The sequence below is a fragment of the Macrobrachium rosenbergii genome, chromosome 2 (genome assembly GCF_040412425.1).
Source record: "Macrobrachium rosenbergii isolate ZJJX-2024 chromosome 2, ASM4041242v1, whole genome shotgun sequence".
NCBI lineage: Eukaryota > Metazoa > Arthropoda > Malacostraca > Decapoda > Palaemonidae > Macrobrachium > Macrobrachium rosenbergii.
This window is the reverse complement of record NC_089742.1, coordinates 50,003,700-50,031,207: the sequence shown is the minus strand read 5'-3', so window position 1 is coordinate 50,031,207 and position 27,508 is coordinate 50,003,700. Positions and strand designations below refer to the sequence as shown.

At 34.6% G+C, this 27,508-nt stretch overlaps 1 protein-coding gene across 21 annotated transcripts in view; it reads left to right on the top strand.

Annotated features, from left to right (window-relative positions):
• Positions 1-27,508, top strand: part of enc (encore) — a 292,147-nt gene that overhangs the window by 215,679 nt on the left and 48,960 nt on the right. For 11 of the 21 annotated variants that reach the window (XM_067117593.1, XM_067117512.1, XM_067117571.1 and 8 more), the window contains 7 exons: positions 2,257-2,360; positions 4,723-5,085; positions 8,414-8,663; positions 9,002-9,140; positions 12,622-12,877; positions 16,254-16,328; positions 26,480-26,640. In XM_067117593.1, coding sequence (XP_066973694.1) covers positions 2,310-2,360; positions 4,723-5,085; positions 8,414-8,663; positions 9,002-9,140; positions 12,622-12,877; positions 16,254-16,328; positions 26,480-26,640 — 1,295 coding nt within the window. In that variant the 5' untranslated portion in view covers positions 2,257-2,309. Of the gene's footprint in view, positions 1-2,256; positions 2,361-4,722; positions 5,086-8,413; positions 8,664-9,001; positions 9,141-12,621; positions 12,878-16,253; positions 16,356-26,479; positions 26,641-27,508 lie in introns of all 21 variants that reach the window. The other 10 variants (XM_067117479.1, XM_067117547.1, XM_067117453.1 and 7 more) reach the window with 1 other exon arrangement.

Genomic DNA, 27,508 nt, shown 5'->3' with positions numbered 1-27,508 from the left:
CTTTATCGTATATTTTATTTCTGAGATGTTAAACTAAGTTTCCCCCTACCACTTCCATCTCGCGTCATTGTCGCCGTTTGAGGTGAAAGCATTTATCCCGTCTTGGCAAGTTCTTGAGTATCCTTCACTTTTTTACATGCCCTGATACCGGTACACGTTTCTCCTTTGGGCAGAATGCGTCGTTAATTTCCATAAATTATTATCGTCATTATTATTCAGAAGAACCCTATTCATGTGGAACAAGCCCATGGGGCCCCTGAGTCGAAATTCAAGCTTCCAAAAAATATGGTTTTCATGAGAAGGAAGTATTAGAAGGTAATGGGAAATATAGAAAGAAGAGATCACTTATTAAAAAAGAAAAATAAAATAAAAAATTCATAAATGATGGTATTTACCAGCTGGGAAAACGCGGATGATTTTCTTTGAGAAATGAACCAGCAAGCAGTTTTGGAGGAGAAGTGGACTGAAAAACGTTAATTTTTCTGCAGAAAAAGAGGTTTGCTTGCAGAGAAAGAGGTTTACGTACGTTGGTTTGTAAAAGATCAGGAATGAAAAATTGCTAATTGCAGAATGGGTTAATCTGTTTAATCTGGTCACTTTATTCGCATTTTTTTTTTATCCTACCCTTACTTTAAGTTTACCCAGCGCAGAGTAGAGGTTATATTGTGCTTGTCGTAGTTGTTACCAATACCAAATCTGTTTATTTTGTGACAGCAAATGTTATGTGTAGAAAAATATAAGAGAGAAAGAGAAATAAGGGAAAGGATGAACAAAGAAAAAATGATAAAAGAGAATGGTAGGAGATATAGAAAAAATATTAATTAATATTTCATGAGTCGTTCTTAAGTATTAGAATAAACATATCAGAGAGAGAGAGAGAGAGAGAATTTCTGAAACTCTATTTACTCTCACATTGGACTGCTGTCAAGCAGATCAGACGATGACTTGAAACAATTTTTAAATTTTATGCAAGATGAAATTTCTTGAAATCCGAGATGGCAGGACTGCCAAAGACCCTAGCCTATAGCAAGATTGTCTGTTGAGAGGCCCCATGTTGAGATACAAGTCTCATATAAGCTCCTGGCATGCTTGTATGTTTGTATTTTAATTTCTCCGACCAATGAGGTTAATGCCATAAGGAGAGGTATCATTGGTGTAAGTATAATGAAACTGAGTTCTTTCACTGCAAGTTATGAGGGTACAGACTATTCATTTTGGTGATATTTAAATAAAATGTACAATAAGTTGAGGCAACTTGCAGTAAGAAAACTGTACATAATTTGGTTTTGTTGTTCTGATAATGTGGCAGTTTTTGTATTTTGAAGAGAGACTCAAGAAATACACTGCTGTGAAGGTGTATGGAAACACCACCTTTACACACACTGTGCACACTGGTTACTTAGAGACCATCTTCTCCATTCTTATCTCATTCCATGTTTCTGTGTCTTTCTTCTTTGTCCGTTGTCTTCTCCCTCGCCCAGTCCCATTCCCCTCAACATGCACATACACAGCCATTCTGCATCTGCCTTTCCAGCTCTTTAGCAGCTGCAACGAACATCAGAAACTTAAGCACTATCGTCTCATAACTGATGACACTCCAAACAGGTTTTATTAGAAGCAGCTGAGCTAAGTTCACTTCTTATGCCTCTGGTACAGTGATAGTAAATTAGAAGGGCACAGTTAAAAGTGAATTGACATTGTGTTGTGATAAGTTTTCCATTGCTAATGTGGGTTTAATTTTTTTACTCCTACAGTACTGGTACTGTTATTTAGATAAATACTTTCAAGTCTGTACTGTATCAACAGTGATCAAAACCTGGCATGTTGCAAACTTATTGAAATAATCAATTTTTTAAGTGCCTTTGGTATAAATTTGTTATGAAGCAATTAAGCAGATTTTGTGTATGTGCATGGTTAGATAGGAGAGGTTTTATCTCAGTTTGAAATTAATTTTAAGCAGAGAGGATCACACTTGCCTTTTAATTCATATACATAGGCAGAGTTGCTAAGCATGTGCCACTGACTATACCTGATCACTATTTAACAATTTATGCAAAAGCTGTGGATTGTTGTACTGTGTACTGCTTTTAGTATTTTGGTAACATTCTTCAAACAGCACTATGAATAATATTTTAAGCTTATTATCGTACTGTACCAGAGAACGTTATTCAGCACTGGAACATTTTTTTTTTTTTTTATTTATCTGTTTGGCTAGACACTTGAATTCTTTCAATCGTTTCCTTCACTCTCTTCCAGTACCGTCCATAGTGGTGCACAACGGATCGACGAGCGCCCCAGCCAGCCCCAGTATGGAGCGCTCAGCTAGACCTCTCCGGTCCCATCCAACGCTTTCCAAACAGGTAAATAAATAGGAATTCATTATAGTACACAAATTTTGTGTTGAATATGAGAATTGTGTTCATTTTACTGTACAGTATATCATACAATATACTTGTAGACCTGTTGGTATTTTGATTCTTTCATATTAATTCTTTACAGTATACATTATTGTACTCAAAAGGACTTTGGAGTTTTTTATTAAAATAATTATCAGTTATAAAGGCCATTGTTCTCTGTCTGATTTTGCACATATAGAATACTGTACTAGTTTCACAGCTTTTTAGTTACAGTGAACAAGGATCCCAGAAGTGAGCTGCTTCTGGCCATAGCTTTAAGGTTTCTAAACAATCAGTGTGCAATTATATCTGCTGTCAGTATTATAGAGTGTAAAAAAAATACGCTTCTAATTTTGTAAGATCTGTTCATGTTTGGAAAATGTAAAATGAGTATTAGTCATAATAGGATTTTATATAACTTCTTCTAGTCGTAATATGCTAGTTTTTCCATTATCTTTTTTCTTTCAAATGCTGTACAAACTTACGTTTGAAAACACATAAACTGCTGGAAATGGTATGAAAAGTTTTTTGTGTCTTTTGAAACACTCATTTGGAACTTTTCCTTCGTAGCAAAATTTAATTGAGTAAAAAAAAATTCCAAATGTCCTAAGGTACATTAAAGAAAAAATATATTTTTAATTTGAAAATTAAAAAAAATCAACGAGTCGTAAATTGTAAGCCCCATAAGATTCCTTAGTTTCTAGATGCATGTTAGGCAAGATGAAGGAAGATGAGCATATTTTCATCTGTCATGTTCCCTTCAGTTGTATTTTCCTTCAAACACAAAGGACATTTTTTTTCTTCTCAGTTAGCCTACAAAAAAAAAGATTCTTCCCAGTTTTCATAGCAAAAAGTATTGGTATGTAGATTGTTTCCAGATCTCTACCCCACTTGCTAGCTGTGACAGGTTAACTTCCAAAACAACATAACTCTGTGTTGGCCACATTTTCACTTCTGTCACCAGCAGTGGTGCAACTTCGCACTTTGAGAGCATATGTGGCAGCAGTGAGCCTTCTTTAGAATTGAATTTTTTTCTGATGCTAATGTAGCCTTCAATTTTTGGGTCTTTTCTTACATCATGCTTTATTTTTTTCTGTACATGTCGGCTACTCTGAGGTATCAAATGAGGAGTTTGATTTTTATTCTTCGGAGGCATTTGCTTGTCACTTTACTTGGAGTGCATTCCTCTACATAAAATCCTTATTCACTTTAGAATATATCAATGAATTTCATTGGTTTACAGGTTCTTAAGTCTTATCTTGCTTTTAAACTGTACTTATGAGAATGCTTGTTTATAGTTAGCAGAGCTCATTAAGAATTTTTTTGTTTAATATAATTGAACATTATAGTTCGTCATTAATGCTTGGTCCACTGCTCTTCAAAGAAGGATAAGAATTTGGTTAAGTTCTTAAATATATATATATATATATATTTTTTTTTTTTGAGAAGTCGAGTATTTTACTTAAGCCAAAATAGATCATCTAGTTGTCAGATTTAGAAGGACTATGTAAATATAATGGTAGATCCAAAATAACCCATCCTCATAAAGGTAATGTAAGGATAGACCTTTATACTTTGGCCAAAATATGTGAAATCTGCAGTCATATTAGCCAATACTTTATACATATATAAACTCATAATTTCTCCTATATTCTTTGGATACATTCTTTCCTGAAATTTAAAAAAAATTAATTATAAAATGAATGATCCACTTTAGAAATTGCAAGCATAATAGTACTTAATTTATTACACAACCAAGAAAGACAAGACTTTACATCTGCTCATACTCTGATAAGTATACACAGGCAGTCCCCGGTTATCGGTGGGGGTTCCGTTCTGAGGGTGTGATGATAACCGAAAATCGGCGATTGTCGGCGCTGTTTCGGCGATTTTCGGGCTTATCGACAGCGAAAAGCGCCGATTTTCGGTTATCGGCGCCTCTGTTAGGTATGTATCGGCGCCAATACCCAATTGTAGGCGCCGATAATCGGAAATCGGCGTTTTCGGCCCCGAAAATTGCTGATTTTCGTCGCTAGACAACCGCTGTAAAACCGGATCGCCGTTAACCGGGGACTGCCTTATATTATAAAATTTCATATTCAGTACTTTACTGCAGCGTTCTGTTAAAATGACACTTAAGGAATCCTTAGGCTAATCAGTTTTGTTTTCGTACATAATAGGAAATGGTGAAATTACTCTCACTGAAACTTTTCATTACTGTATTCGACTATTTCTTGTGTATCATTTCATTCACATTTATTTAAACTTTCGCAAATTAATATTCAAGCCAGATTACATCTCCTTATACCCTTTTGTTTTTCCTCAGATTTCTCTTTTGGATGATGAGTGTGATGAGGGTGTAGTTGATGGTGGAGATGGATTGCCAGATTCACCACCCACACTTGCTCATACACCTCCAGCCACTCCACCAGGGGCAGGTGGAGTGTCTCCACCACCTTCTACCAATTTTTCCCATCATCATAATAGCCCACCGCATGGTCCAGGTCCTGGGGGAGGTGGCGGAGGTCTTGGTAGTCAATCCAGCCATAGTAATTCTAATCATGTTTCAAGTCATTCAGCGTCAAACCAAGGAGGGCTCGGTGGGCGCTCCAAATCTTTGGAGTTGCATCAACAACGGTCATCAGACTCAGATAAAGATGTTCCTCTCGTTACTTCAGCAAGACATAGGGTAAGCGATTTTACTTCATAAGGTTGATGGCATGCTGTATGGTATTTTGTTATACCTTGAAAAATTTCCAATTCTCCTTTTATACTTTTATAATGCTCTCTCTCTCTCTCTCTCTCTCTCTCTCTCTCTCTCTCTCTCTCTCTCTCTCTCTCTCTCTGTTACTGTACATACGTATAATAAGTTAAGAAAAGTAACTCGTTTTGTCTGACCCGATATGTCCACCCTAAATAAGTAAAAATGTAATCAGGATAGAGGATGAAGATATACTGATTGGTTTATATCACCTTGGCATCACAACAATAGAAGTCTTCAGCACTAAAACAAATGTGTATAAATGTACATCATAGCAACAAATGGAGAAAATAGAAAGTACAGTATAATGAACTTCAGTTATTAGAAATCAGGTGTGGTGATTAATGAATCAAGTCAAGTAAAGTAACTTGAGAAGTATTCTCTCTCTCTCTCTCTCTCTCTCTCTCTCTCTCTCTCTCTCTCTCTCTCTCTCTGTGGATATTTTCTGCATGTTCACATATGAATATATTTTATGTAAAAGCAGTCCTTTGTTAATTGGTTTCTTGTAATGTAATAAGTTGAGATTTCTTGCAACCCTGAATACTTTGTGTGCATTTTTGTCTTCCAAAAAATCAAAGGTGTCCTGTTCGTACAATGATAAGTAGCTTCATAATTATTTTTTCCTAATTGATCATTTTCAGATCAGATTCAAGGCTGGAGTGTCAGATTCTTACTTAACAGAAATTGTGTTTGTTGTATACAGTACTTCAGATGTGTATAGATGTTGATAAGTGTGTCTGGAACATTTTCAGTTTTATTCGGCCCCTAGCTTTCCATCCTCTTTCTCTTTTATTAAGCAGAGATTAATGTGATGCTTGTCTTAGTCAGTACAGTGCTTCACTTCCCCTAGCTTCCATGTGTCACAGGTTTCATTGTCATTACTGTATTATGTATTATGCACATATCAATGTATATTATTGCATATTTAAATTGAGGATAATGCTGTGGTTATAAGCTATTTGATAACAAATGAAGTAACAATAAAGTTACTACAGTAAGTGTAAAGTTTGTGTTTTGAAGTGTATTTCAAATTATTTGGTGGTGTGGGTTACTTAGAATTTAACAGAGTTGCAGTGTGGAAGGGAAGAAAGGTTGAAGAATGAAAGTAAAAGTTTTTATTTTCATGCTCTCCAGCAGGCAACTAGGAAATCATATACTGCTGTACGTAGGTGGTCTGTCACTGCACCAATTATTCTCCTAAATAGTTCAGTTTTTAGCTAAGTGTTTATTACACCAGCTTTGTCATATGGTCTTACAGTTTTTAAGATTTCAATATTTTTGGCACTTGGTCACTCAGTCCACAAGGGGAAGTAAACTTGGTTCAGATATGTATGTAAAGATTAAGTTTCTGAGGAATAGTATTATGAAAGTCAAATACATAATTGTGTTGGATTGAGCAAATCTCCAAGCACTGCTACCTGAATATCCTAACCTGATATACTGTATATTCACTCTTTTACTATGGTCTTTTTATCTACATATATCACTTCTCATGAATGGTTAGTTAAAATTTAGTTGTTAAATATGTATTTGGTGGCATTAATGTTTTCCTATATATAAACCACAGTTCTACCTGTAAATGGCAACATGGATTTCTGTGAGAATTTTCAAGAGCTCTTTCAGCTTTATTTTTTTATAAACAATATTATAGATTTTTATTTTGTGTCTCTTGCTAAATTTTTTCTGTTTTCTTCTTATTAGAATGCTACAGAAAATGTGCATGAAATGAGATGTATTAATGTTTTTCTTCATAAATGATAGAGGTATTAAGTTTTTAGACAAGTGTGGCAGCAGACTATGTCTTCAGCAGTAGCTCAACTTCATTGAACATTCACTGCTATTACCCCCACCAATAGTTCAAGCAATTAAGAATAGCTTATTTTTCCAACCTGTGGTGAATTCCTGTCAGGTAGAATATTGTTATGTTTATATGTGGCCACCGTGTGTTGCTGAGTCATGAAAAGGAATCAGCCATCCATATTCTTTTATTTTATTAGATTCCCGTTTGTATACATTTCATTGTCTCCTTCAGTTGTAGCTGAGTTTGGTCATCTTGTCTTTAGAGATTGTGAGATTCTGGTCACAGTGCTTGGTTCAGAATGTAGTTCTCTGGGGTTGGGTATACTACTATTCTCTGGTGATCTTGGGTAGTTTTTTTATGTAAGACATCACCATGGTAAATAACATTGTTATTTTAGATCTAAAATACAATTTTTGAGAAAATTACTCAAGATACTTATCTGGATCAAGTATGGTTTTCCTCCACAGGCTTACTGATACTAAACGACCTAAAAAAACAGAAAGAAAAAGAAAACTCTGTTTTGGGACTCAGATTCGTGTTCATTATTTACTGTTATTATTGCACTATTGTCTCTAGACTGCTATTGTAAGCATGTTCAGTTTTCCACTTTTCATCATAACCCTCGACAGGGTGAACACCACTAGAAGCTGCTGCACATTGAGTCACCATATTGTGAATTTCTTACCTTCTTAGGTAGTGCTTGGTGAGGTGGAGTTGTTCTTATCAGTTCCTCAATTCACAATTTACATTCTACTCTTTTTGTATGATTGCGTGCAAATGCATCAAAATGTAGACCAGTTACCTTTCACATCATATAACATAATGTATTCTCAGTGATCACTTCACCTCCATTAAGCAATGCCTTCATGAAGGAGTGCTTTCTGATTTTAGCCAAAAAAGTCTCATTTAATTAAATTCTTAACCATCTTTAACTTTTATTACAGTTTTCTCACAGTTTGTTGTAGAGGGTGGTTTTCCAACAAGTTACATACATGTATCCACCATTTTCTTATGATTCATCTGTGTATGGTTGATGCTACCAATGTTTGAAACTAATTTTCCATTTTGTCAGCTTTTGTCTTTTTGTCACTGAAGTGTACAAGGATTTCATGGATCTTATTTGCCATTTAAAGATGGTGTTAATGGCATAGATATAAGCCATCATTACAATCATGAGTGATGTGGTGACAAAATCTTTGGTAGTCTTTAAAATGGTCATACCATTTTATAGTAACTTCTGTAAAAATTGTCATAGAAGAAAAATGGTAGTACTTTACTGTATTACAGTATATGGGGGCTTACTTGGTATTCTATTGGTTCAGTCTTTCAAGATTATTTAAATAGGAAAATCATGCTGTTAGGTAGAAGGCTGCATGTGAATAAGCCATGTTAATTCAGTATCTATTTTTTTCTGCTAAGTGTTCTGTGTAAAGATTGATTGCACTCTACTTCCAGCACCACGGAGGAAAGTTGAAGTTATTACAAAGAAGTCATGCAATGAGAGAAGATACGTCCCCACCTCCAGAGCTGCTGGAACCTGTACCACCCCCTGCACATGCTAGCTCTCATTCAGGAAGTGGCAGTAGTGGTAATACTTTAACAGTGTCATCAGGTGGGGGCAGTGGTGGTGGTGGGAGACGGCGGCTTAAACATCAGGGATCATCCCAGAGTTCATTTGAAGGGTCATCTCCATGTCTTTCTAGAGGTACTTCTTCAAATGGCACAATCCTGAGAATTGTTTAGCTCAAATTGCACAATGAAAAATTTTCTTGTACAACATTCTCATTCTTTTTTTATTGATTCTATGTAGATTAATATTTTTACTTAGCTTTGAATTGAAGTATGTTGATTGAATACAGTATTAATGGTAAATGTTGGATGTTTATAATTTTATAATTGTTTTATTTCACTGAAACCATATTTTTAAAATTTTTTCCTATGAAAACTGTCATCATATTTTAAGTGCTTTTTGTGTAGTGAGAGATTATTGTAAAGATACTGTATGTTTTTTTAAAAAGCTTATTTCTGACTGGATCATTTCAGATTCATCGATGGAATATACGGATAGTAGTGGTGTAGATTTACAACAATTCATCATCCAAACTCTTCATAAAAACCAAAAAGATCGCATGATGCTGTTGAAGATCGAGCACGAACTTGTCAGCCTCGTAAAGGATAGTAAGTAAGTAGAAAAGAGAAAGATCTGTGATGAAGATCATTATAAAGCCTATTGATAAAGAACATTGTTATTTAAGTCTATGATAAAGATCATTATTTAGATGGTTGGGAGTTTGGGCCTTCAGTGTAAGTGATAAGTGGTAAATAGCAGAACTTTAGTATAGCTCTCACTTGAAAATTCAGGATATACTACAGCTGACAGTCCTCTGTATAATTCCTAGTCTAAGCAAAACTACTTGACACTTATAAATTCAAGTGATGGAGTTTAAGTGATTTCACTGTAAAGTGCATCACCTCTTATAAAGGTAACTTATCGAAAAATCTTTATAATAATATAACTGATAATATTGGAAGCTGATAAGTCAAGGAGTATTTCAAATGTTTATTCATTAGCCTTGATTATTTAATGCATTAGTCTTATTACTATACTAAACTTTTAATGGAATTTGTAGAATGCAGATTTGTAATAATTACCACACAAAATTCAATTCTTAGAATTAGAGCTTAAATTTTGAAACTAACATACAGTGTTCTGTGTGTAATATTACACAATTTAATAAATGTAGCAGATATAAGGGAAAGAAGCTACCCAAAAAATAATTGGAATGGCAGTTAGTTTGTCTTAATATACAAACCTTAACCACACTTAGCCTTACTCTTATTTGAAGAAGGTAACCACGTTCTTATTAAGAAAAGACATTGTAGTGGTTCAGAGATCCCCTTCAAGTAGGCTAGGACCTTGCACATCGCAACTACCATTCATTAAGGAGCTTTAATGAAACTTGATGGATGTTTTGCTTTGGTCTTTTGTTGTATTGTGCTCCATTTTTCTTTTTTTTTACATCCCTCTGCCTTCTTCACCACTTAGTGCTGGTGAATGGTCTTGTTATGAGCACGTTGAGGGTTACCTTCATGGTTTTATATGTCGTTAGAGGGGCTTATAGCTTGTGGATTACATTTGTTTTCATGATATGTGTATACATACATATATATATATATATTGTGTGTGTGTATGTGTATGTGTATATATATATATATATATATATATATATATATATATATATATATATATATATATACACACACACTGTATTAATAGATCTTTAAAGTGTTGTTGACAATGAAAGTACAAAAAGATGAAGGACATTTGTAAGATTGTTGAAATTTTATTACAGCATTTTCCTTGCTTGAACAAAGGAGAATAGACAAGTAAAACTTCAGTGCAATCAAGTTTTCTGTATAGTGTATAATGCTGTATGAACCATGGCCCATGAAGCTTTCTTCCACAGCCAGGTGGTGGCCTGTCCTATAGCATTGCCAGATGCACGATTATGGCTAACTTTAACCTTAAATAAAATAAAAACTACTGAGGCTAGAGGGCTGCAATATGGTATGTTTGATGATTGGAGGGTGGATGGTTAACATACCAACTTGTAGCCCTCTGGCCTCAATAGTGTTTAAGATCTGAGGATTGATAGAAAAAGTGCAGACGGACAGACAAAGCTGTCACAATAGTTTTCTATTATTTGAAACTAAAATAAGCAGTTGATTATTTGCTATATTAATTTATTTGTCAAGTATTGCATTCGGAGGAGTAAATCCAACTTGCTGGTAAAGCATAAAGAAACTAGAACAAGACGTAAAAACACAAAGGAATAAAAGGTGAAAAAAGGAACACTAAAGGAAGGGAGAAGCATGTAAGGTCTTGAAGAATTTAGTGTAGTATGACAAAAAGTAAACAACAAACAAAGAGTAAAGGACATGGACAAGAACACAAATTAGACTGCAGCTTTTTGCTGGTCTCACAGTCTGACAAAACCAAGAATCCAAAACAGGAACTTCTCTCACTCCTGTGGGCTGCATATTACATTTAGTACCCTCAGAGTAAGGATTTCTTATACACTACTTACCAACTTGTTCTCATGATATACTGTATTATGGTTCATGACCTGAGTTTTTGTGGCTGATTAGGTATCATAATTTTCTCAGTATTGTTAGGCCTATTTTTATATGACTGTCTTTTCCTTTTAGCTTTTCTTATGGTGTTTACTATTTGTACTATTACTGTAGTACTGTCACCTTTCTGGTTCAGCTATTCACTAATGATAATACTTCAGCCTCCATTGATAGTCTAGTTTGGCTGTCATCATTTCTGTTCCATTTCAACTCCGTTAGACCCTAGTACCACTCCACCTCTCCAGTATCTTATCTCCATGACCCATTTAAATTTAATCATGTGGTTTAGAGAAGATGTTATTGTTTCATCCCTCTATTCATGAGGAGAAACTTACTCTTATTACACTCAAGTAACAAGGTTCTAGACCTAGCTATCCTACTCTCCACAAATATATTTCATCTTTTAAATAATTTCCTACACAGTAAGTTGGAGGGACAGTCTGTTAATTTTTGTAGTAGGAGTACCTTCCACAGTTCCTCATGATGTGTCCCTTAGCCCTTAGGGTCCACAGGCTGGTAGTAGGATATCTCTCACTACATTATCTCATCCATTTTCATCCTTTCAGCAAACACCCCTGTTACTTAAATTTTATTCCCAGACAAATATCTAGTTCTTAAAACATGTAGTTTCCAACTTCAGGTATCAGCCAATCCCTTCTTGGCTATTCTGCCAGCTCATCACTTATACACCAAGCTTTGTGCTTTGCTACCAAATGTAATGGACAGATAATGTGACTAATATAGGTTCAGTAATAATTATCTGAGAGCAGACAGTTACTTCATATGCTTTTCCACATGAGTACAGTGTATGAATTAGCTCTCCAAGACATTTATTTAGCAGAAATATGAAAATTTTTTAAAAATTGTCTCCTAATACAAAACTATTGTCATAGATCAAGTCCCCTCTACCTCCTTGCTTGAATATGATCGTAAGTGCTGTTGAATATTAAGCTTGTGGTCAAAGAGCACATCAAGCATTGTCAAATGTTAAGACTGGCAACTTATTAAAGCACTGATTTGCTTATCTTCATCCCTATACGTAACTGACTATAGTACTGATCAGCTCAATTTGAGTCAGGGAAGAGGATATACTGTAGTTGCAAAAATCATTCAGTGAGTGTTCTGTGACGAATCATTTAAAAACTACAGGTATCAAATGTGTACCCTTTAATAAACACCCAAGTCAGGAGAATCATCTTTATTGCAGCTGCAAGTAGAATGTGATGTACTTGTCAGAGAAGAGACTTGTCTTGTAAAGTTTCTCACTTGCTAGCTAAGCCCCTCTAAAAATAAGGCTTTGATCATGAGTTTAATGACCCACATTTAGGTAAAGAATTACTTGCATTATCCCTAATGATTGTGTTCTGAGCTGTTTTGTCATTTTGCAGTTGTAGAAATATAAAATTGGTCAATTTTTGGTTAGGTTTTCTCATAGGAGATTTACTGCTTGTGTTATTGGAGCTAATAATTATTTATGCAAATTTCAGTAGTTGTGTAACTTAATTTTTATCAATTTGTTTCCCTATCAGACGTACACATCATAAGTTTCCTCCAATGTCGTCCTATCAACGAATGCTTGTCCATCGTTGTGCAGCTTTTTTTGGGCTAGAGCATAATGTAGATCAACAAGGCACTGCTGTTATAGTTAATAAGACTCGGAACACCCGCCTTCCTGAAACGCGTTTTCGAGAACACTGCCGCGATGATCTTCTAGTGCCTGACGAACCCAAGAGATCCATCCTAAAGAGAGATTCTTCATCTTTTGATGATGGTTCAAATTACAAGGTAACAGTTTTCCAGATCTTACATTTTTATGTATGTAAATTTTTTCTAATTTTATTTCATGATTAAATGAACAGTGGCTCTTTTAGGCAGTTATTAGTATTTTGCATTATTATTGACAGTGATGTTTCATAATGTAACATTGTAAGGGCAGTTTAAAGCTATGTATCCCATACAAGGCTACTGTTCATGAATTTCTTAGATTTCGTTAAAAGTAATCAAACATATGAATGAGTTCTTATATCAGATTTGAGTGTGTACAAGAACTTTTAGCAATAAGGCTCAGAAAACATTTTAAGAGTAAAGTACAGCATGAAATATCCGTGAAATCTGGAGCATCTGGATGCAAATATTAATACTATAGATATTATGCAGAGAAGACAAGATGAAAGGCAAAATTCAGGAAAATTGTTTACATTTACATAAAACTTAGCTACAAAACCAATTAACTTTTATTTGAAGAATATTAAGAAAATAAAAACTCTTAATGAATAAAAGATAAATATAACTTTTAGACCTAAGGGTAGGTTTCCATATTGATCTGTAACTGCAGTCATTGATGGTGAGATGAGATTGGTTTAGAGTATCGACGTGCATTACTGTACATTCCATTCAAAATTAGAATTGCAGATGTCCCCTTCTTGTCAGTTACTCTATTCTAGGAATTTTTGTTTCCATTCTGATTTAATGAAACCCTCTGGTGGGGTAATAATTAAGGTGAACTGCCATGAGATTCAGGTTATATGTGACTTATTTTTCCTCTTGTCAACACTTTTCCAATTTTCTTTACAACTGCATCCATAGAGTCTGTTGTACTTTTAATTATCCATTATACTTAAATTGGCTTCCACTCTTCCTCTTTCATTAGTCATTTAATGATTGTTGGCATCTAATTAAACTCATTTTCGTGTTTATTGTATGGTAATATAGTGAAGCTCGTAGTTTTTTTGTTATAGAACTATATCTTTGGTATTTTTTTTTTGACAAGCTCAGCATACAAGTAGTTTATAGTACATTGTCTTTGCCGATCATGCTTACCCATAGCATTTTTGCTTTAACCAGTATTAGAATAAATTTATTAATGAGTTTTGCTTATTGTACCCCTATTTCATTCTTTGTAGACATGTATAACCAGTTTCAGTATTATTCCTATGTATCAAGTTTCATATCTTCTTTTCTATGATACCTTAAGAATAGGATTCACAGTTGTTCATAATAAACCTATAAGTCAAAATAAAGATCTCATTCACGGTGTGAATGTTTCCAGACGTGAATTTTGAAGTCCTGTTAGCAGAAGAATCAAAAGCTAAAACTAACTCTATTGAGGCTCACTTGTAATCCATATCTCGGAAGAAACTATCCAACTCGTTATATTTGTGTAGCAGGACTATAAGCATCATGTGATTCATTCCTTAGAATTCCTTTCATTGGTACCTGATATTCTGCCCTTACCCCATTTTTCATTGAAAAGGTAATTGATAAGTAATTACAGGTAGTGTCTTTCCAGCTACTTGTGAGTATTTAGGCATATTTTTGCTTTGTGATTAAACTTTGGTTTATGTGCTCTGTGCATTGCTATTTTGTAGAATACAAAAAAAAAGTCTGATCATTGAGAATTGAATTCATAGCACAGTTACCAAAGAAAGGTGACCTGACTGAATGTAGTAACTATAGATCAAAGATTTGTGTTGAGACATGCACAGCTGTCTGTGGAATTTGAATGGAACCATAGGTTACAACAAGGTTTCATCTGTGTTCATGTTTTAGTTTTTGTCTTCTGAATGGAAGTACAGTATTTGGTCTGGCATTTCTGTTCATCCCCAATTTTCCTTTTTGTATTTGTTGTGTTCCCTACATTTGCTTTGTATGTTTTTTTGTGCCAGTAAGTGTGCTTTGGGTTTTTTTTGTACTCCTCATTTTTTTTTTTGTTTATGGTTATTCTGAACATTTGTTTTGTATCCAGTTTATTCAGCTGTTCATTTCCCACATCATCGCTTTGGTTTAAAAGGAGTCTTTCAAGACCTTCAAGTATCTACAAGTTGATGATACGTTTATAGAAACCTTGGTTCCACTTCACTTATGAGTCCTGCAGTTTCACTGAAATATTTTAATAGATATAGATTAAACCATGCAATCCTGGTCATTCTCTTTTAGTGGTTGCAAGATCATTAAGTCAGAAACCAACTCTGAAAGGCCTGGGTCACTGTATTGGAGAACCTGGTCACCAGTTCACATCTTCATAGATGTCTTATAGATCCACAAATGGGGGAAATAGTTAGCCAGGCTTATTTTGTAAACAGTTTTGGAGTATATACTTTATCTGTTAGTCTTGTCATGGCCCAAATTGACAAGGATCCTGTATCCAGGGACCTCCAACCAAGTCAAAGCTTTTGTCTTTTAAGGATGGTTTACCAATTAGTGACATAGGTTGATCTAACAAGGTGGTTTTGTACTGGTTGTTATTTCTTCACAAGTTTCACTGCCACCAATTCAGTATGGAGGTGAATGTGTTGGACTTTCATAAATGGAGGCTATTTAGCTTATTTTGGCAGTGTTCTCTGTTGTAAGGATCACCACAAACCTTCGGGGGGGGTCATCATAGAAGGGGTATGTCTCTATTCAGCTTGAAATGTCTTATCTGATGTCTTCATCCTCTTGAGGTGGGTTGAAAACAAAATGGATTCAGCGTCAGTCTAGGTGTTATGTATATGATACGTGGACCAGTTTTCCTCTCAAACTGCCTACATATTGTGCTGTATCTTTTAAAAGGAGCTTGGTCACAAATAGGTCAGCATGTTAAACATGTCCCCTTGATCCATTGTCCCAGTAATTTTTTATAATAGTCCTTGTTCAGTTAGTAATCTCTTTAGGCACATTTTACTTATATCCATATGTAGAGGTGATCCTGTGGGTCTCTCATTTTAGTGTTACAAATGTTTTGGCCTTTAACCTGACCTTCTGCCTTTTCTCATTTGTGTCTTTCTGAAGGTTGTTTTAGTTGGAAGTTACTTAGCTTTTGTTTATTTTGACTGGTCATCTAAAGGGTGGAATCTTCTATACAGCAGTGGTTTCATTGTAATAACTTAACTAAAATATTAAGATCAATTATTGTGATTTTATGTGGAGTTTCCTTTTTCTTACTGGTTGTGAGAAGTAATAACTCAGTAATATTGCTAGCATGGTTGTCAGAGAGTGCAACTGCTGGTGAAAGTAGCCTTTCTTTTCCAATCTTTCCAAGAAGATACTGGTTAAATTAAGCTTCACATTAAATGTAGATCTGTGTATTGGTGAATACTGACTTAAGTTTTATAATTTCAGATAATTATTATCATATTTGTATGGATTGTAACTTTCTTATACAGCATTCTTTCTGTTTTAGTCCTTAGATAGACAATACAGCTCAGAATCAAGGAGGAGCAAGAGCTTCGAGGAGCGAGAAGAGGAATATGAAAAAGTAAGGAAGCGAATATTCAGTCAGGAGGTAAGAAACTTATACTGATTATGAAGGAACTCTTGTTAGCAATCTGTAAAGGTCTGTACAGTTTACCAGCGAATATTTAATTTTAAATGCCTCTCTGAGGTTTCAAGGGCAGTATAACTAATGCTAGATGATCCTCTGTATGTTTCAGCCAGAGATTTGTCAGTAGAGACATAAATTTTGTAGATTTTACTGAATTATGAATAATGCAATACATACAGTTACAGCAATGATTGTATATAGTATATGATACTGGATTTCATTGTTTTCAGGTCCATGACTTGCTTCTGTGGCTATGAACTAAAACATGTGCCTCAGGTTTCAGATTACTGTATTTCTCATCTTTTTATCTCTGGTGCTTACTTTGATTGACATGCTGGGAACAGTAGACTTCGTTGCATATAAGATTTCCTTCATGAAAATGAGGTTTGATTTTCTTAGTGAAGGTTTCCTCAAAACCAATTGAGTTGTCTTATATGTACAGATTTTGATCTAAATGTTAAGAAGGCTTTTGTTTCAATCTTCTGGACACATTTGATTTAGTATTCTTACCTCATTTTCTCAAACCTCCTTTTTAAGCATAGTGATAAGCTTACCTCCTGTCATTGGTCTGAGTATTTTGAATGATAGCTATAATCTATCTGTAAGTGCCTGAAGTATTATAAATTTACCCTCTACACATGTGAAGAGGATATATACAAATAATGATCTTTGTGCTGTTTCTGTTCCTGTCTGCGCTATTTGTGTTATCAAACACTTCCAGCAACTCTGATATGCAGAGATTTTGTGTTACAGTTGCATGTCATGTGCACAGCTTTGTTACGTAGTGAATTAAGTTATATCCCAGAAATTATGACAAGTGTAGTTTTTATAGTTGTGTAATAGGTAATTGGGCTAGGCAAAAACCTGACAATAGTTCTCTCTAGCAGAATGATCGATACTGTCATAAGTTGAATTTCTCCTTGGGGTATGTTCTCATCAACATCTGTGAGCATAGGGCACAGCATGTAATTATTTGCCTCCCATATAGCCAGGACTGATAACTTTAATAAGCATCATTCTGCAAGATGTTACTGTGTTACTGTATTTATATTTAATATCTCAAGGATTCTTGCCTAACATTTGTAATTTTGCTCTCTGTGCAACTTCATTCTCATGCTTGTAGGAACTGTTGTAAATTTGGTGGTCATTTATGTCACTCTCAAGTTTATGTATAATGTAGTGGTGTTATGGTATCTTTTAAAAATTTGAGAAGGAATTTTATGAGAAATTTGGAGAAAGTTATAGTTTTACTCAGAATGCTCAAGTATGAAGATTTGTAATGTCATTGGTCTGACCATATGTATAAAAATGCCTAATGTACAGCAAACTAAGCTACTTTGTGCTTCTACTTGAATAGTTATATTTATGCTTTAATTTAAAGAAAATAACATTTTTCTTACAAACCTTGTACTTATAATTAGCTCTTTTAGTTTGCCAAAAAGGATTCTAGCACACCTTAATCCCTAAGGAAATAGGAAAAGAAAATGGCAGTCAGCCAGTAACCTTGCACACCAGTGGGCAGACCCAAGAGTTCACCTTTTGTTTGCTTGGTCAATGAGAAGCAAGAAGTCATTGGGATTGGGAATGAGCAGCCAAGGCTAAGGATTCCAAAGCCAAGAAGAGCACATCAACAGAGGCATTGTAAGGGAGCCTGATATAATGCTTCCTCTTGAGGCACAATTGGTATGTAGGACAGGTGAGATAAGGTGAACAAACATGAAAAATAAAAAATTTGGCCACCTGTTACCTGTAGTCACTGTTACCAACACCAAAGCATACCAAAAATAGGCATTGAAGGAAAAATCAGTTTAATGCTTACCTGGAGCAGGAGCATTGACAGTTCTTTCTTTATGAACAAACAAGAAACATTGCATACAATTTACTCTTTCTCAAAGTACCATATCTAAGGAGTGAAACCCCATTCACTAGCAGAGCGATCTACCATGAAAACCCACCTGGGTGATATACTCAGCTTGGTGGGTGCTAATTTTGGGATGACGTGGCAGTCTCGTGATGACCCCTAGTTTGTGAGCGGGTGAGTATCCTTGGTTACAGGTTTGTAACGGCACATCCAATTTGGGACTTTGAGAATTGAGAAGTCTGTTGGACGAAGGCCTGTGGTAGTGGTAATAGCTCACCCTTAGTGTATATCGACATCTATTATAGATGAGCGAACTGGGGGTGGTAACCCCGACATTCTAGATAGCTTTTTTCTCTGGTATATGTAGCAATTCTTATACCTAGAAATGTGCTAAATGGAACCAATTTCACTGGCTGACACAGGTCGAGCCCAGAAATAGATTTTTCCTTTGTCAAAATCCCTTTATTAAATAATACATCACAGCAGTGAGATAATCCAAAAACGACGATGAAAATGAACGAGTTATATAAATAAGGTGAAAAAGGGCAATCTACCAAGCTCAGAAGCTAAAGTTTGGGGAATCACAGAATAAACCATTCAAATGCTTGGAACTAAAGGCTGCTTGTGTACAGTACATACTACTGGCTGATCACTTTCTTGTAACTCTGAACTGAGGTGCATGTGAAAATTTTGTGAGAAAAAGATGAGCTGAATTTGAAGTAAAGATTTTTTTTTTTTTGAAAGAAAATTGTTTGATAAACCAGTGATGTACACCTAATTTCTTCATACTTATTTGAAGATATGTCATGTAGAGCACTAGGTATGGGAGATGTAGGAATCTGAAATTGTTGAAATTTAAAAGAAAAACTGAAAGGGCTGGAAAATTTTAAAAAAAGTTGCAGGACTAAAAAGTGAAGGGGCTGGAAAATGAAAAAAGTTGCAAGACTAAAACTGATGTAAATGGTAGCCCTGATTCCAGGTTTAAGTATCAGACATGGCCCAGAAGGTACAGATTTTCCTTCATAAAATTACCAACCACCTTAAACTCCAGTTCAGCAATATTCAACTTCTTTCAGCTAGCATCAACAGTAGAGGCATATATAAAATATGTATGTTGTTTATTGTGTGGAAACTTTTGACTTTGAAAATGTTCTGATTTTTTGCAACTTCCTTTTTCCATTATTGATGATTTTTTCTATTTTTTGTAGCTTTCAAGCATTTTAGATTCCATTGCCACCTTGACCTCTGTAAGTTTATCTTTATACAGTATTTCTATTCTTTTTACTTTAGGATATTAATGTTTTAATGACCAGGTAGCTGAAGTTTTTGTCAGCTTTGTAATTTAAGAAAATGTGTTGCCTGTATTTTATGACGTAAAGTATTTTTAAACTGTGAATCCTTCATGTCAACCCTGTGAGAGTTGACAAGTGTAACTTGGTAGTCTGGTTAAACTACTGTACATAAGTATGATAATAATGACTCTTTTTACAGCATTCAGTTTGTATAGATTCTTCTTTATTTGTCTTACAATCTTTTCATCAGCTTGTAGCTGGTATATCAAGTTTCCTAAGGACATGTAAAGTTTTTCTGTTGTCTTGGTTTTATTTCCTCTGATGTTTCAACACACACTCTGGTGATCATTAGGGAGAGTTACAACGATTGAGTGAATTGACCTGTTCGAGCACTGTCGAAACGTCAGCGGAAACAAAACTAAGACAACAGAAAAACTTTACATGTCCTTAGGAAACTTGATATACCAGCTACACGCTGATGAAAAGAAGATTATAAGGTGAAAAGAGAAGACTCTGTACAGACTGAATGCCGTAGAAACAGTCATTATAATAATAATAATAATAATAATAATAATAATAATAATAATAATAATAATAATTTAAGGAGTTATATCACTAGGTTTCTTTAAAAAAGGTGTTGCAATTGCTGATGTGCCTTTGTTTTCATAAGGTTGTAAGAAAAAATGCTATAATGTTCCATTAATAGTTTAGAAGGTCTTTTATTTGTAGTTTTTATATTGATTTGAAAATTTCGTAATTGCCATCTGTTTAGCTAAATCAAGATTACTGTAACCTTCAGTATCATTGCTGAGCATTGTTTACATATTCTTCTTAACTGCAATAGCAGATGAACAACTGTACAGTAGCACAGTCGTTCATCTCCTAAATACGACTGATCGTCTGTGAAGTATTTGTATTCAATTAGTAGTATTACAGTATGTATAATGTTTTACTGTTTTAGCACATTTTAAATTGAGCTTACTTAGATAGAGTGATAGGCAACTTCAAATTTTTTCTTCAGTTCAGATGCTACTGTAAGTTTAGTTTTTTCCAATAAGTTATACTTTACTGAATATAATTTCTTATACTGTATTCAAATATTCAAATATAGTACAGGCAGTCCCCGGTTATCAGCAGGGGTTCGTTCTGAGGGTGTGATGATAGATGAAAATCGGCGATTTTCGGGGCTTATCAGTGCTGAAAAGCGCCGATTTTCAGTTATCATTGCCAATACACAATTATCGGTGCTGATAAGCGGAAATTGGCGATTTTCGGCGCTGAAAATTGCCAATTTTCATCCCTAGACAAGCGCCGTAAAACTGGATCAGCGTTAACTGGGGACTGTATATAATTTTTTCTGTATGGCATGCCTTTTTTTTTTTTTGTAGGTAGCAGAATGTTAAGTGATAAAATTCTTTAACCTCACTTGATCAAGGTTACCCACTAGTGGGTAAAGTTTAAGAGTCTTTTTTTTTTATCTCAGAGCACTTAGTAGTATAGATAAAATAAACCCTTTAGTTCTTGTTCTTAATAGAAAATTTTATGAGTTGTGTCATTATGAATAACAAACCTTTATTGTTACATATGCTCAGAGCACTGGTCACTGATGGATGATACATCACCTGTCAAACACTCAGTTCTTTACTCTGTCAAACACAATGTTCTTTTGTCAGTATCTAGAGGCACAGGTGTTGGGATGATTACTTCTCCAGATGCCTTTCTTTTCCTTCTGTTCATCCATATTGTAAGCATTTCTTTCATCATTGTGAATATTTACTTGGGGCTGTCATGAAATCCAGTGAAATTGAATATTGATGTGTTTGTGTGTTTGTTTAGTGTCTATGTATGATCTTGTAACTGGTGTCACTCAGTTGAGAAGTATTCACTTCTAAATAGAGCCCCTTTTATGTCGTATGTGTATTGTATCTTAAATATGTTGATGTTAGTGCTATTACTACTACTGTGTCTTAATTGTTTAAAAATCAGCTTTTCTTATTAGTTCTTTGTAGAAACAAGAGGATTTCTTTATTCTTATCTGTGAGCTTTTTATGTCTTTATATGCTTCTGAGTATTCTTCAGCAGTAATTAAGTACAAAGTATTGCTGTGGTCCAGTTAAATTTGATTTTTTGAAGATGATAGATCATTCAGTAAATTCGTGGCATCTGTTCAAACTTTGCACTTTCACATTGAGAGATGTGCTTTTAGAAGATTCATCCTTAGAGCTCAAGGGCTAGTCTAGTTAGGTTTGAGATCGCAACAAGATGAGCCATATCTATGCCAGTAGAAATGGGAGAGGAGCCAATTCCAGGGGCAGCAAGATATCTTTGACTAATAGTTGGAGAGTTCTACTTTAACCTGCTTTCTGACTAGCTTGTCTTTTGAAACTATTTCTCAAAATTAACAAAAGTTTTGCCAGTTTAACAAGCAACATTTTTACATAATATAGATGAGATTCACAGTAATTGTGAATTTACTCATTAGGGAGACAAACATAAACAGTTGGTAGCACCAGTGATCTAGATGAGCACTTCAGTAAGGTTAAAAATAATAATGAACTATTAAAATATTTGAAGCATTAGGTAATTAAATTTCAACAAAAAAAATTCAGGATAGAAGGACTAGAGTTTGGTCTATCCATACCCAGTAGTTCGACCCCTGGAAAAAATTTGATGTAATAGTAAATGATGCTGCACCCATAGAGAAGATATATTTATTTAAATTTTCCAATCACCTTTGGCTAAGAAAGTAGTTTCCAAAAGAATGGTCCTATGATATAATTATCCATGTAGTTAAGCTTAGACAAGAATGAACAGAGCTTATGATAAAGACTGAGCAAAACCTGCATCTTGAACTAACTACCTATGCAGTTCTGTTTGTAAAAGTGGTAAATTCTAAACTAATAGTATCTTCCAGGGTTTAAAATTGCAATGCCACTGTAGTTTGTGTCTCAAACAACAGGTCAAGTGAATGGCCACTGATGTCTCAGCTGGTTAACCCAGGCACCCTAAACCTCCACCTCCCTAGCTTACATAAATATTAAAGTTTTATGCTAGTGAAAATATATCACAGCTTGAGGAAGTCTTGGACTCAGGACTTGTAATGTGTGAGTTTTTTATGATACCACCGAACTACCTCGACCATGTAGACACCTATTGCCATGAGTAAGGGGGAATAGATCGTCATTCCATAGTCCAGTTTAGGTTGAGGGAATACTTGGTTATTGACAAAGCCTGTAGACCAGGTGCAGACATGCTTCACTCAAGTAGTGAATATGAAGAGGAATCAGTAAGACTCCAGTTATGAGAATGATTCATGAGAATATCTAGAACTACCTTCTCTTTAAGGCAGAGAGAAGTTACCTCTAGAGCTGGTGATATCGCAGTACTGTATGAGAACTACCTCTGTACCAAGATCATATTTTTAGCAGCTCCCCCATCATCTTTCTCTTGCTTCTGTTCTTACTTTTTGTCATTTGTTCAACTAGTGGCTGTCTGATCCCAAGTGGACTTATTATCATCTTCAAGATAATAAATTCTTGCTGTATAGTAATACATTGTAATAAACCTTTTGATAACCATTCTTTAGAGGTTTTATCAATCTTCAGTTGTACACAAATGCTAAAAAGTTGGCATCATTTCCTAAGCAAGTAGAAACAGGTATAAGTAAAATATGGATGACATCATATCAACAGAAAATTTCAAATAACTTTTATAGTTCATGAAAACAGACATTTCATGTTCCTGGGAATGTTGTCATCCCAGCACCTTGAATTGGTTATCAGCTCGCCATGGCAGTAGTGATGTTTTTTATAGTGACTAAGGAGTCTCCTTTTAAGGGATACGCACCTGTGAGGAAGATTCGAAGTTTTAGTCTCCCCTGTTTATAAATCTATTAATCTTGGAGCCAGCAAGAAGCATGTAGTTGTAGTTGAGTAGTAAGAGGGAATTAAAACTCCAAGTGATGAGATAAGGAAATGAGAGCTTTGGAGAGGAAAAACATTATTTAAGGTGCAGTTACAAGACAGAAGAGAAGCTCTTGTGCAGAATACTGGAAAAGAGGAAGAAGGGAAGCATTTGTTCTAGGAAGAAGTTCTACAGGGAAGTAAATTCACAGAGAAAGTTAATGAACAGATGGGTTTAAGTATAAAAAAGTACATGGAGTGGTTCTCTCTGAAGTAAATGCATTCGTGGTTAAGTGTGTGTTAGTATTAGAAGATTTGTTGAATGTGAAAAATATAAGGGAGACAGAACTGGTCGACCTAAGAGTGGTAATGATTAATATGAGCTCGAGAATGCATGAAGTTACTGTTATAGATGTAAGGTATACAGGGAGGAGATGAAGAAAGTACAGGCACCGGGATTTGATGGAAATAGAGGTGAGGTACCCTACAGTTACTTCTTCAAGATTCTCAGATTTACACTAAACATTTTCACATTTGTTGTCAGCCACATACATCTCTTAATCTGAGATCTGTTTGTTCATTAACTTTTCCCTATGCATTTACTTCCCTGTAGAAAAACTACCTATTCTCCATAAAGTTTTCTCGCATCCTTCCCTCGTTTTGTCTTGCATTCTTTTTCTCGATCACCTTCTGCTTTTCTTCTTGACTGCCCTGTCCATCCTACTATATACATGTACATGGTCATCTCTGCTCTGTCATGCAATTGCAAATCAGTATTTCCTTCATCAAACCTCTCGCTTCTTTATCCGTCCCTTTCCCTGCCCTCCTATATTAGCGTAACTCCCCACAACCCTGTGACCCCATCAAAGAATTATTTAATCTACTTATACCTACCATACCTTAGCCCACATTCCCTTGAATTTTTGCCATATCTGGTGTTCTCACTTCTTATCAAATGTACTTGTCTTGGTTGCATTTACAGCCACGTTTTTACTCCTTCCTCCCCAACTTAAGCTTCCATCTTGAATTTTGCTATATTCAAATAGTGATTAGATATACCTAGGCACTCTTCTCACCATTTCGTCCCTCATTTTGCTCTTTCATATTTGTAATAACTTATAGTTAAGCAATTATTTTTTGCAATAACGTATAGGTCAGCAGTTTTTTTCGTAGTAACATGTAGTTAATTTATGCAATTGTTTCCCCAACATTTTCTCATTCCAAGAGTACTTATGAATGCTCTTTTTTGGAAACCACATCTTTACGACAATCTAACAGGAGCTGGAATCTGGATGAATGTTTAGAGTTCAGAGATCAAGATTTCATGAAGATTTGGACACAGCCTTTTGTTTTTCTGTTTAGAAACAAAAAATAATTAGGGGATATAATCTGTGATCATGAATATCTAACATAAGATGCCAAACTCTAACTAACAAAAATTCAGTAAAAATTTGTTACCTGTATTTTCAGGTAGTAATTTTAGGCTATAATGACAATACTCAATGAACCTGTAGACTATAGATAAAAGTAATTGGCACACAAACAGTTGTCCATTTATAGCTAAATAACTTAGTCCTAAATAATTCAGTCCCTGTTCAAATAAAATGTGAGAATGAAGATCGCAGAAGTCTTTAGAAAGGAGTCCTTAGTCGGGAGCATTAAAAGCTTCCAGTTTCTCTCTCATGATGTTTATCACCTTTTGTAATTCATAAACTAGCCTTTTTAATTACTTTTGAATATATATTACTTTCATATTAATTTTATTTTTATTAATGCACTCCATTGTAGTAGAAACAAGCAAAAATTGCATTCTCTATATCTCTTTCTTTCATAAATTATATTTTAATCAACATGTGAATGAAATCTACTGTATTACTTTTATATTAGAAATGATAATTATTATTAACAGCTTTCTTGGGAAGTAAGCAAGTTCACATACTGATGTGTTTTATTATTATGTCATCAGCTAGCATAATCTAAAAGTTTGCAAATATCCTGTCAGTTGTTTCCAGATAAGTATATTGTATATGTTGTACATATATTTCTACCTCTGATATAATTTACTTATACATACATAAATGTACACACACACACACTTGTGTATACGTATGGCCAAATTTTATGTAGATGTCTGTAGCAGCTATTTTGATTCAGGTTTTGGATCAGATTAGGAACATCTGTCCTGGATTTACCCAGATATAAGATCAGTGATAAAAAACAGCAACATACATAACAAGAGTTACCACTGGCATTCTTGAGTTCTTTATATTTCCCATGAGCATCGTCTGCAGAATAGAATCAAGGGTATGCAGACCCATACTTGGGTTAATGTAAATTTTATACGTTAACTGTACTGAGATTCTCAAAGGTTTCCAGAGACAATATAAGTATCTCTTGTTTATACTACAAGGGAACAATGAACTGTGTGTGAATTTTTACTCTATGTAAAAAGAGCGTTATTCCATTTATGCATGTATAGTATGTCATGATTTCTGACGCAAGGGATTTTGTAAACTGTTGCTACTCTGTTGAGGACTGTTATTTGTGAGCATATTTTTCAGTGTTAATTGAACAAATGACATATGAACTGCAGTTTCAAAATGATTCAGTAGATCTAGTCAATGCTGATGAAGTAATGTAAATGAAGGGTGTTCATAGATAATTTTTTTTCTTGCCATTTTCATTGAATGTCTTCATTGCATTATTGGAGCACATGTTAAGATATGAACTGGATAACACAATTCCTTGCCAGTTTTTCTGATATCCTTAAATTCGTTATTATGGAATGCATCATTAACCATGCATAATGCTCACATGAACACTGAAGAGGAAAAATATTGTACAAAAGTTAGATTCATTGTAGCTCCTCTCTATGCAAAATTTACCTTAAATTTATATATGATTGATTAGAGGAGTTTTAACTGTTTTGTGCACAGACTTTATAAAATCTTTAAGTCAGTTTTTGCTCTGATGATAATTATGGTCCAAGACTGCAACAGATATTTCTTATTGGAATGTCTTTATTTTCAGTCTTTGTCTTCTGCTGATGGTCTGGGTGACTCACCTGTTAGAAGCCATGATTCCAGAAGAAATTCACAAGATGACTCCAGGTGGCATGAATCTCGCCATTGGACATTCATGGAATCTGAAATAGCACATCGAAAACACCATTATGACAATCATAGATTAAGGTGTTTTTTGCTTGCACTTTCGTAGATCGTTAAAATACTGTTTATGCTTTCGTTATTTTTACATCTTTGCTCCTTGTTTTTGTTGTAATCTCATTATTCATGGTATTACCTATGTAACAGAATTTTAATGAAGTAACCTTAAACTAGTATTCTCGTTTTCAAGAAATAACTTTTATTATGGAAATCAACAAACCTGATATAAAATATAGTTTATTATTGTCTATTGGTAAGCTCAATGGGAAAATGGGTGGGACTAAGGGAAGATTAGAGCATTTAAAAAGAAGACAGGATATCCCTTTTAATAATTCAGTCTTTAAAAAACTGTCTAGTTATTTATCTTCTTGTTAACAAGTGTTCAAATTGGAATTTTTTGTCCATATGTTGTTAGGAGTTGCATATTTGAAGTATTACCAGTAATTATTACAAGATTTTTTAATCTTATTGGTCTCATGGATGAATGGTAGTAAATCAGTCCTTTTTTTGCCTCAACAAGATCTTGGTTCTTTACACATATAATAGTAATCATTAGCATTTTAATGTTTTGGTCCCATTATGCCATTGCAGATTTGAACTTGAAATACATATGTAAGCAAACCCTCTATGGCTTAATTCTCTCAAAGAATATGGGAGAAGCCTAAGGCCATATTAATTACACTGTGCTCTCACATGGCAGTAACTGTTTATAGAGAAAATTCCATGTAATTGAATATCTATGCCTCGTGTTGATTTTTTGTGAAGATGAGTGCTGAAATTTTCTGACATTTTGTGCATTAAGAAGTAATTGGTTGACAGTTTTGTCATCACATATTCCTTACAAAAGTTTATTCAGTAAACAGTGTGTTAAGTTGCCACGCAAGTTGTAATTTAG